Source organism: Nanorana parkeri, unplaced genomic scaffold (assembly GCF_000935625.1).
Source record: "Nanorana parkeri isolate BGI_ZX_2015 unplaced genomic scaffold, ASM93562v1 scaffold1316, whole genome shotgun sequence".
Lineage (NCBI taxonomy): Eukaryota > Metazoa > Chordata > Amphibia > Anura > Dicroglossidae > Nanorana > Nanorana parkeri.
Window position 1 is genome coordinate 257,259 of NW_017307584.1, and position 12,049 is coordinate 269,307.

General features: G+C 48.4%; 1 protein-coding gene across 1 annotated transcript in view; it reads right to left on the reverse strand.

Moving 5' to 3' along the window:
• The window catches only part of BPTF (bromodomain PHD finger transcription factor), a 73,383-nt gene that overhangs the window by 25,891 nt on the left and 35,443 nt on the right, over positions 1-12,049 (reverse strand). The window contains exons 17-26 of the mRNA XM_018569272.1: positions 9,556-9,740; positions 6,769-7,124; positions 6,557-6,688; positions 5,884-6,013; positions 5,667-5,799; positions 4,520-4,714; positions 1,232-3,299; positions 950-1,061; positions 710-860; positions 472-622 (exon numbers count right to left, since the gene is read on the reverse strand). Coding sequence (XP_018424774.1) covers positions 472-622; positions 710-860; positions 950-1,061; positions 1,232-3,299; positions 4,520-4,714; positions 5,667-5,799; positions 5,884-6,013; positions 6,557-6,688; positions 6,769-7,124; positions 9,556-9,740 — 3,613 coding nt within the window. The remainder of the gene's footprint in view (positions 1-471; positions 623-709; positions 861-949; positions 1,062-1,231; positions 3,300-4,519; positions 4,715-5,666; positions 5,800-5,883; positions 6,014-6,556; positions 6,689-6,768; positions 7,125-9,555; positions 9,741-12,049) is intronic.

A 12,049-nucleotide genomic window follows, 5' to 3' on the forward strand; every position in this document is an offset into this window, starting at 1 on the left:
CACTCGGTGTATATAATAATCCGGCCACTCGGTGTATATAATAATCCGGCCACTCGGTGTATATAATAATCCGGCCACTCGGTGTATATAATAATCCGGCCACTCGGTGTATATAATAATCCGGCCACTCGGTGTATATAATAATCCGGCCACTCGGTGTATATAATAATCCGGCCACTCGGTGTATATAATAATCCGGCCACTCGGTGTATATAATAATCCGGCCACTCGGTGTATATAATAATCCGGCCACTCGGTGTATATAATAATCCGGCCACTCGGTGTATATAATAATCCGGCCACTCGGTGTATATAATAATCCGGCCACTCGGTGTATATAATAATCCGGCCACTCGGTGTATATAATAATCCAGCCACAGGAAGAGAAGGCATGAGGGAGATGCATTGATAACTGGCAGGTAGCGGTTAGGAAGACAAGAAGACGACTTTTAGTACAAAGCAGAAAATGACCTTTCAGAGAAGCACTTGATCTCCCATAGGTCCAGTTCCTCCTCGGGTACCCAGGTCTCCAGAATGATCGGGCCAGTCTGCTTGGGAGTTTCAGGCCTTTTGGGTCGCAGAGCACTCGATCGAAGGCCCTTCCTCTGTGGGGTCGGAGTTTCTGCAATATAATACAATTCCGTCATGTTTTCTGTCGCCGCATCACAAATAGCTGCAGAAACATCGGGAGGAGAGGATTCCCGCTTACCTTTTGGCGCCTCTGGAACGCCGATCGGGCAAATGATTTTCCTAACGCAATACTCGGATCGGATTCCGTACGGGCCAACATCTCTTCTCTTGATTATTTCAGTGGTGGTGATCTCCGTTTCGGAAGATTCTGTGAAATGTAAATATACGTCCTAGATCAGGGGTAGCCAAACTCGGGCCCTCCAGCTGTGCTGGAACTACAAATCCCATGAGGCATTGCAAGATTCTCACAGCCACAGACATGACTCCAAGGAGGGGGTTTGGCTGCCATATCATCCCAGCGTAAGCTCGCCCACAGGAGACGTAGCATAAGGCTCACTCCCGCCAGAGATTTCACCGTTTGAAGCCGGTACCTGAGAACACAGCATCAGCAATGACCATACGTTACGTACGCACAATAAGTCGCAATCGTCATTTATATAAAAGAAAAATCCATTGTGGCTTTTATTACTAAAAGGCGTTCCGTCACTTGTCACTGAACTACCAGGTGACAACGTCCATTAAAATCAGAAAATGTACATACCTCCATGTTATCCCAAACGTCGGCCGTGGAGAAGGATATGGCCAAATATCATGTGCAGGCTTAGCATTGTAACTGAATGCAGGAACCTCTCGGATTCCACCCTTACGCGAGATGTTCTTCAGATCGTCAAGCGGTAGGACGAATACGCTCTTTTTGTTACTCTTGGTGACAAACTTCCGGTACGAAGGAAGAGCTGTTCCAGACCTGGTCTTCTTGGCCTTGGAGAACTTCATGAGTCGCACGCGGTCCCTGGTGGTGTACTCCTTGCTCACGGTCATGGAAGAAGACTGAGTCCCCTCAGGGGTGGTCACAGAGTCTGCCACGGTTGTGGTAACCACAGTTTTACTATGCTCCTGCACAGAGACAACGCTATCAGAGGGACTCGGCGACACAACTTCAGTTACGGTAGTGGTCGTACTTGATAAAGAGACGTTCTCTGTAGAGGATACAACCGTCGTCGTCTGCTTAGAAGACCCTCCACCGCCCACCGCCACAACAGTCCTCGACGTCGACACAGTTGAAGTTGTAGTAGTCACTTCTGTTACAACAGTATGGATTTTGGCCTCCCCGTTGACTATGTCCGCTGGCAAACCATTCTGCTCGGCAGAATCGTTACTCAGACTGGACTCTTCTCCTGAGATGACAGGAGAAGAGACTCTTTGAGGGTCGCTTGCATCCATCTTCTCTACACCAGAAGCAGGATTGCGCAATGCCTGGGCACCCGAGTCACTAGACGATTCAAGGTTCTTAGCATGGCTAGCATGTTTCTCAGAGTTTGGGGATACCCTTTCCTTCTCTGTGTTCCCTGAGTCTTCACACTGACTGGGAGACAACGGTGCAGCGACTCCATTTTTGTCCTCTACGCCCTCCATGTTCACATCTCCATTCATGAACGGTTTTGACTCTTTTAATCTTACATCATGATCCGAGACGTCTTTTGGATTTGGCTCAGCTTCGTGCACAGGCCGGTCATCACACACGCCCTGGCCTGAGCCTTTTCCTAAAAACACATCCTTACCGTTGACTTGCGGTGCTACTTCCGCCTTTCCTTCTTGAGAATGAACATTATTGCGTTTTATGTCACGGAAATCAGAGCCTTTGAGTGCAACATTAGTCCTTTTCTCCTTGCCCTGATCTCCATTAGAAGACCGACTTGCACCATCCATCTGGGAGTCGCATGAAGTTTCTTGGTCTGACGTTCCTGCCATTGCACAGTTTTCTGATGCCAGCTCAGAATGTGCGACCTCCTGACTTCTGGAGTCTGCTCTGCTGCAGTTACCCTCCTCCCTGACCACAGTGGAGTTTTTGATTTCTCCAGGCACGACCGGCTTATTGTTTACAGAATTTGAACAGTCTTTTTCTGCTGTGGGCTCGCAAGGAACAGACGGAGGGCTTTCCAGGCCACCCTGGTCTTTTTCTTGGCTCAAGCATGAAGTAGATGAGGACGCAACTGTTGGAGCGCTGGAAGAACGGTTCTCATGGAGTTGATCTGCGCTGCTCTGACTCTCCTCTTTGGTTTTTGTCGTCTCGGTGGGAACGTCGACGCTCTGAGAAGAGCTCCGTTCACCATCCTGCTTTTCATCGACTGCATTGCTGGGTTCACTCGGCGCAGGCACTAAATCGCTTGTACTTGGCTTGCCACCGGGTTCCTGACCAGAAGAAATGCTCTTTGATGCATCTTCTGCCCCAGGACCATCGGCAAGATCCATATTCAGTTTCCTAGCTACAAGTTTGCCAGCAATGCGTAACTCGTCATCAACCTCAGGTTTCTGTTTGGTGCCTTCGGGCAAGCTTGGCTGCTGGTTTAAGCCAACGACCTCAGTCTGTTTAGCGGCACCGCCCAATTTAAGTCTCTCAAGCCGCTGCTTTTCTTCAAGCGTGAATTGTTTGACTCGCCGTTCTAGGAGCCCGTCCAGGCGAGAGGTTTTTACCTTCTTTTTATACCATGTCCTCATCTGAAAACCAAGGCTGACGTTTATTAAATCGGCGTCGGGAAAAGTTTCATCTTTCCCGGGTGATGATTCCACCTCCATTGGCTCCTCCTTGACCTGCTCAGATTCTTCTTGATCTGTAAAGATGAGGTGGAATCAATCAAAAAGGTGAAAACCAAAGCTATAGTATGTTAAATGTTACTGAAACAAAGTCCACAATCCCACTGGGCAGACAATTACTGAGATGCTGGGGCAGAGATGGGCATGTGGAACACCATCAATAAGAGAATGCATAAAATGTTCATCTGCCAACTGTAGGTCTACTACGCCCCACTGAGCTACGCAAGGAGGACATCATCAACCCTTGGGCTCTCGGCTCAAACAGAGAAGCCGCACTGGGGGATTGTAGTGAAAGTCAGAATAAATGGGAGGGGGTTGAGCTTACGAGAGACTTTTGCTTTGTCTGTAGGAACACAATCAAGATCAGTATAAATCTACTCAGTAGGCTTCTGTGACAACCCTGAAGAGAAAAGATCTCACTAACTAGAGCAGTGGTTCTCAACCTGTGCACCTCAGGACCCACATTTGTTCTTGGTCATTAAGTCGCGACCCAAGACGCACTGCAATGGAATGCACGGCATTGCATTACGGGACGTTCGGGTGCAGGCGGACTGTGGGCGGGAGGTGCGTTTGGGGTGTCATTCGAATTAATGGCAACGCAACGCACCTTCCACACCAGAATGCGCAGTAGGTGCGACTGGGTGGTACAGTGCATTAACCGCATGGGACTTTGGGATCAACGCAGTGTACTAGTGTGAACGGACCCTCAAAAACACTGACACACACAATCACACCAAAAAAAAAGATAATTCTTTTTTTAAGCTCCACCCAGTCTCCCTACCTTATGGAGTGAATCCTCAGCCTGGGGTCCATGGGCTGCTGTGCTGGGACGGAGCTCCATCCATATCCGTAGAGGTGCCGGGTGCCAGAATGTGACATCAGTCCGGTCCAGGCACCTCTACAGGGCACGTGTGGAAGCTGTAAGCAACGCACATATGGATGGAGCTCCCTTTTGATCATACTTCCAGCCCTCCTCAAGCTGACACGCAGGGTCGGGCAGCATATTTTGAATGGCTGCTCACACAAAAACTGATGGTGCTGCGCTAGGGGGAAGGCATGTGGCGACCCACTGAACATGGGGTCACGACCCACCAGTTGAGAAGCGAGGAACTAGAGGATCCCACAAGTTTAATGAAAGTAAAATACCCTCAGAATTGGCATCCTCCTAAACACAGCGAGCAGAAGGATCTGAGCAGTGACAATCTGCCCTACAGGCGGGTGATAGGCGGATTTGTACCTTTCTCTGTAGCGCCAGTGTCCTGCTCTGTTGCATGTTCCCTCTCGCTGGCCTCAATCTGCTGTTTAATTTGGTCCCTCTGGTCCTCCTCCTCTTCTTTTTTCACAGCTTTCACTTGTGGTGGATCTGGTTTACTCTCCTCTACCTTGGGGGAATCAACCTCCTCCTTGATTTCAGCATTTTCACTGCTGTTTTCTGGAAAGATGACAAGTTTACATTAGACAAAAATGCCCCGTGACATAAAAAAAATACAAAAGTGCGCTTCTTTTTGCCTCACTGCCCTGACCTGAGCTGAACAACCCTCCACTGATGCGCACTTACCTCTATTTAATGGCAAGAGACTTGGGTGATTGCTTATTTACATCCTGGATGTGCCTGCACACTACAGCCCCATAGACTTCTATGGGGCTCTACTTCCCGCCATCTCCCTTCAGCTTCGGCCTAGAAGTCTATTGGGCTGTAACACACAGGCAAGGCCAGGAGAGTGAGACTTGTGACGCTGGATGTAAACAATCAGCGGGAGCTGTGGCCTGTGGCGGAACTACCAGGGTCGCAGAGATCGAAGCTGCGACCCCGGCCCTGGAGTTCCGCCACTTGGAGGGGGCCTAGGACAGGAGGAAGGGGCCCCTGGTAACCGCTGATTACCAGGATATTTAATATCCCGATAACCGCTAATTTCAGTCCCGGGACCTCTTCCTCCTGTCCTGGAGGAAGAGGTCCCGGGACTGACATGAGCGGTTATCGGGCCATTTCCCGATCTCTGCAGCTGCGGACCAGGAAAATGTCTCAGTGCCTGTGATTGGCGTTGTCAGCTTCCTGGCGGGCTCGGCGCGTGGAGCTGCGAACACGCCCGAGCCCATCCTTAATCTTAACCCTCTGTGCCTTCTGCCAGGTTCAGAGCCTTCTGCCTCTATTAGCCAGGCCCGAATAACGTAACTCCTGCGCATACGCACATGAGTTACATCATCCTGAGACCAAACATTGAGCTGCGCATGCGTAGATCAGTGACCAGTATACACTTATAGAAAGAAGTGCCGAAAGAGAGAGAGAAACATACACAGTCATAAAAAGACTTGTCTGTCTGTTCACTGAAATACTAAAGAGGAAACAATAGAAAATTGGGACAGAAGATGCTTTTGTGCCTTACCCAAAGCCTTCCTGTAGTTGGCATTGGTGTTTCCAGGCAGGCGTGTTACAAATCGGTGCACATGTGTTTTACTGATCCAGCACCATCCTCCGTAGCCGGTGACCCTGTACTCCTCTCCCTTTTGTTTCCATACCTGAGAAGATAAATGAAAAGGTTCCGGTATACGTAATCACAGCCAGACTCTTCCCCCGTAGCCCGAACCCCCGGGGCCACCTACCTGATGTTTTATGGGGAATGTGTACTTGACCCAAGTAGCCTGCTGCATCGTTTCCTCCTCCTCCTGCTTCCGCTCCTTCTTCTTCACTTTGTCTTTCTCTTCTCTTTCCATGGACGTCATCCTCCGTAACCTGGACAAACAACATCCTGTAAGTGCTTCCGCGAGATGACGCCGGTCAAACGCGAATCGCCCGAGCGGTTACACGGGAAAATGCGCCCATATTGGACACCAGGAGCAGCCATCTTGGATCAGGCATCATCCAAGTTCTCCCTCCACTTCTTGAAGTGTCATGCTGCCTCTGGGATGACACAATCATGTACATCCCGGTGCCTGTGCAGTTCCTGGCTGTGGTCACAAATGTCTGACAGCAGCCTCTCAACGTGTGACCTAAATGTACAATGTTGTAGTCTGATCACTGGGGGAGGGGAGACTGAGGAAATGCTTCTTCCTGCCTGCAGCAGACTGATGACATCATCACAGCCTAGGCAGAGTCACTGATGGAGCTTGTGTATTCTTTGACTGCCTGGGTAGCACTTTCCTGCGTCACCATGTTTAGCCTAGCCCCATCTATAGAGTACAAATGCTCTGCATTACCTAGACCGGCCTTTACTACAGCAAGTGACCTCATGACGCACTGTCAATTTTTTTCTTTTCTTTTTAGCAAAATGATTACCTGGTGTGGCCCAAAGAATCCTTCCATATCGGCAACATGACGACAGGTTTAATAGCACACTCCAGTATTGCTAGCGCCAGTGCAAATTCACGGGGTTTGCTGCACATCTGGACAGCCTTGATCCAGTTTGACCTGCAGAGAGAAGAGCAAGCAGCGTTATACTCCATGCTTACAGCGCAGGTGCACGGGGCTCACAGCACTGAGCATATTACCTGTGAGAGGCCCAATTGGGATGCAGGAAAGGTGTGGGGATATTGTTCTCCAGCTGAACGATGGTCAGCCTCAGCGTGGATATAGTCAGCACCTTGGACCCGTGCACGGAGCCGTTCCACTTAAACTCCCCAGAGGGCGACATGCAGAACTTGTGGGCCAAATGCCTGCGCTTGTCATGGTCCTCCCGGTGCTGGTGCTTGTTCAGTGCATACGAGTTGGTGGTGTACTGATTGTGATAAACGCGGTACTTTCCCTCCTGGCCCAGTTTGAAATAGGTGCCAAGAATGCCCCTCATCACCACCTCCTTCCGGGTGCTCAGCCGAGAGATCTCCCCTTGGGAATTCACCACCAGGACCTGTAAGAGCAAATTCATGGCAAGTTAATAAAGTAACTAAAATCAGCCTTGGCTTCCGCCCAGCAGTAGGCATGTGGTAGGGTGCTGGATGGCATGTGGTAGGGTGCTGGATGGCATGTGGTAGGGTGCTGGATGGCATATGGTAGGGTGCTGGATGGCATATGGTAGGGTGCTGGATGGCATGTGGTAGGGTGCTGGATGGCATATGGTAGGGTGCTGGATGGCATATGGTAGGGTGCTGGATGGCATATAGTGGCCCGCTTTCAGCTCATCTACCCTGAAGACTTGCTGCTAGCATCTATGGTAAGATGAGCAGGGTCACCGAGATGTAAAAATGCTGCTGGAAAGAAAACTCATCTAAGATCTGCTACCAGAACTCTACATTGATCTGTCCACCCTTCACAGGCAACCGGCTTGTAAACTCACACAGACTGATAACGTATCAGTGAATCTTGCAGCAGACCACCATGTACCACCACTGGAGAGAAAAAGTGACAGGCAGCCAGAGACTGGTGCAAGACCGCACAAAGAAATGCAAACGGTGTGCAATGTTATTATACCTTCCTATAACTGTGTGCAATGCGATACCTTCCTATAACTGTGTGCAATGTTCTTATACCTTCCTATAACTGTGTGCAATGTTATTATACCTTCCTATAACTGTGTGCAATGTTATTATACCTTCCTATAACTGTGTGCAATGTTATTATACCTTCCTATAACTGTGTGCAATGTTATTATACCTTCCTATAACTGTGTGCAATGTTATTATACCTTCCTATAACTGTGTGCAATGTTATTATACCTTCCTATAACTGTGTGCAATGTTATTATACCTTCCTATAACTGTGTGCAATGTTATTATACCTTCCTATAACTGTGTGCAATGTTATTATACCTTCCTATAACTGTGTGCAATGTTATTATACCTTCCTATAACTGTGTGCAATGTTATTATACCTTCCTATAACTGTGTGCAATGTTCTTATACCTTCCTATAACTGTGTGCAATGTTATTATACCTTCCTATAACTGTGTGCAATGTTCTTATACCTTCCTATAACTGTGTGCAATGTTATTATACCTTCCTATAACTGTGTGCAATGTTATTATACCTTCCTATAACTGTGTGCAATGCGATACCTTCCTATAACTGTGTGCAATGTTATTATACCTTCCTATAACTGTGTGCAATGTTATTATACCTTCCTATAACGGTGTGCAATGTTATTATACCTTCCTATAACGGTGTGCAATGTTATTATACCTTCCTATAACTGTGTGCAATGTTATTATACCTTCGCATGACTTAAAGTGATCCTGTACTTCACCAATGGAGGGGGCACCTAAATCCCCAACCCCAGCAGACTATACTTACACTCCTTCCCCCCCACTCTGTTCAGCCACTAGAAACAGGCGAGCCCAGCAGAAATCAGGTGTCTGTGGAATTGAAGCCCACAGAGCAATATGGACTTCCCATCTGACACTGCTGATAGGCCAGGCACAGTCACAAGGTGTCAGTCACATGCTCCTCCACACCCGTGTATGGTTCGTAATGCTGAACCGAGTGGCACAGGAGCGAAGGAAACGCAGGTACACGTTAAGGTATGTGGGGGATTAAACCAATGCCTGCGTTTCCTGTAAATGACTTAATACATAAACATATATTACAAAGTTATAAAAGTGATGGAATAAATGTAAAGTATAAACACCTGGCCTATGAAATACCTGGCCTGTCCTCCAACCATTCAATACAAAACCACAGGTGCTTGTTAACCCTACGGTGCCCAGATCTGTGCGGGACTCCCTCCAATCCCCCGAAACACAGATAAAAGCACGGATCGCCTATTCTACCATCAATAACATATTCTTATCAATCCCTCAAAGACCACATTTTTTTTAAAGGCAGGTACAAGATGCGAGACTCATGCTCTAGGCCAGTGGTGGTGAACCTTGGCACTCCAGCTGTTCCAAAAACTACAAATCCCAACATGCATCTGCCTCTGGGAGTTATGTCTGTGGCTGTCAGAGCCTTGCAATGCCTCATGGGACTTGTAGTTCCAAAACAGCTGGGAGTGCCGAGGTTCGCCACCACTGTTCTAGGCTAAGATGGCTTCCCTGATGCACTGCAGGCAACATTCTGGTAAATGAGCAGAAGATGCAAGAGAGAAGGTAGAAGTAGTCAAAGTTACAGTTCTCCAACCTCCATTCTGGAAAGAATCCTCCACCACCCAAGGCAATACACGTTGGGGACATTTGGGAAAATCCAGAAACTAGAAAACAGGGAATCAAAACTTAAAAAAAAAAGATAAGAGTGGGCCTAGGCCCATTCACTCAGATGACACCAGAAGAGAACCAGAGAGATGGGTGGAGGTTAGAGTCAGTCCATTAAGCGCAGCTGGATCAAGATGGCCGACACAAAAACACAAACCTCTCTGCCATCCTTAAAAATCTTATTAGCTTCATGGGCTGCAGCAATGCACTGGTGATTCTTCAACAGACTTAACTTGCTGTCCGGGTTCCGTAGTCTGGTCACCATCCTAGAGGGCGTCTTCCCTGTTCCTGGAGTCTCCGCTGCTTCTGAAGGACCCTTGTCTGGCTTCCCCTCCACAGGAGCTGGAGAAGAAAAAAGGAGACATTGTACAAATTGGACCAAAGCAAGTAACTTCACAGGTCTGGTATAAAGTCCTCAAAACAAATGAGGAATGACACCTCCTATATACCGTATATTTTGCTCCATAAGACGCACTTTTTTTTTTCCCCTATTGCACGACGCACGGGACATGCAGTTTCGGGCGCCGGGCGAGTAGATTTTTGTACATTCAGCCCTGCTCCGGACAAGCAGAGCTGAATGTATAGTGGGAGCCGCTGCTCGTTTAATACAAGTGATCCAATTAGATCACTTGTATTAAATCGACCGGCGGAGGCAATCGTGTCCGCCTCCCGCCATGGTTTCCGGGGACCCCCGCTCCTCCACGGTCCCCCATAGGAGCTCACCATAGAGCCCCTTGAGCAGATGAAGAAGGTCGTTCTTCGTCTGCTGTGCGATTACTGAGACAGCGCCACCTGTCCCAGCGGTCACTAACTGCAGCTTCTGTCACAGTATTCCTGTCACAGAAGCACTGCGTCCTATCGTCCGGAGCGCCTTATAGAGCGCGAAATACGGAATGTAAGGGTGTCCGCCTCCCGCCATGGTTTTCGGGGACCCCCGCTCCTCTGTGGGCCCGTGACCACTGTCCCCCAGAGGAGCTCACAATAGAGCCCCTTGAGCAGATGAAGAAGGTCGTTCTTCGTCTGCTGTGCGATTACTGAGACAGCGCCACCTGTCCCAGCGGTCACCAACTGCAGCTTCTGTCACAGTATTCCTGTCACAGAAGCACTGCGTCCTACCGTCCGGAGCGCCTTATAGAACGCGAAATACGGTATGTAAGGGTGGAGCCTCACTTCAATTAATACTGTTCACAGTGCCATAGAGGTGCTGAACATTACAGAAGGAGAAGCTCATAATCATAATATTGTAAGAGTATCAGCCTGGAATCCATGGACGCAGAATTACCCCAGTAACAGATGGGGGATCTCTCAATGCTTTAGCCTCCTGTTAGGCACTCCTATACAGTATTTGGTCACTATGTATTCATGCAATTCATGTTATCATTGCACATTTTAGTTTTTCTGCAAAGTAATAATACAATTTTCCATCGGACAAGATATATGAGATATAAGATGTATAAACAATAATAGAAGAACAAGAGGGTTGTGTGAAGGAAACCCATCTCCATGTAGTTACTGAAATGTGGAATAGGCCACAGAGGAACTTAAAGGAGAACTATGAGGGGGGGGGGGCTTTTCACTCATCTCATAGTTCTAGCCGACCTAAGAGCCAGCTGTCACTCACGCAGCTGGGCGGATCCCATCATCTAAGTCGGGATCCGCTCCAGGTGCGGTGTCTCAGTATACCGCGAGCTGTAGCTCCCTATATACTGAGCCTAGGGTGACGGGAGGACACTAGTTTGTGTCCTCCCGTTACCCCAAGGAGAACTATGGGGAAAAACACTGACCCCATAGTTCTCCTTTAAGCAAGCAGCCCTAGATGCCACACGTGGGGGTCCCAGGAAGGAAGGAGGTAGAGCCCTTAGTACTGATAGCAGAGGGTTTACAGTGCCAATGAATAATTAGGACATGGGTGGTCTCAAAACCAAAATAGAAAAATTAAGGTAATGAGGACTCGGGGGGCATAACACAGTGAAAGAGGAAGGCAGAGACTGAAACTGGGAGAAGGAGAGTTGGAAGGAAAGCAAGGGACGGAATGAGAGGTAACGCTGACCATACACTTGTTGAATTTTGGCCGAGTACTGCTGACTTAGGTCAGGTTCACAACATTTTCCGGACCAGATCTGATCCAGAAAATGGTGTGAAGCAGCCCGCAGTTCCAGTGTGGTATAGACCAGACAAAATGAGACATGCAGTATTTTTCTGGTCTGGTCTGGTCTGGAACGCACTGCGCTCAACAGAGGCCAGAAATAGCATAGGGATACATTAGGATGCATTTTGGGTCCGGAAACAATCTGGTCTGGAGCTTAAAGTGACATTAAACCCTCAGATTATTTAACATAAACCAATACTGTAATGTGCGCCTTACTGTAATCCATGGTAGTTTCCCTTCTCTTTGCTGCTCTTCCTTTTAAATCCTCATGTCTTCTCATGCTGGGGGAGAACTTCCCTTTGCAGCTGAGTGCCTCTTCCTGTAGTGCTGGCTCAGGTTGTGAACCTGCACACAGACACCGTGTATCCATTCCAGAGACAAGGCAGTCTGCTGCAAAACAGAAGTTCTGCCCAGCATGAGAAGAGGTACGGATTTAAAAGGAAGAGCAGCAAAGAGAAGGGAAACAACCATGGATTACAGTAAGGCACACATTACAGTATTG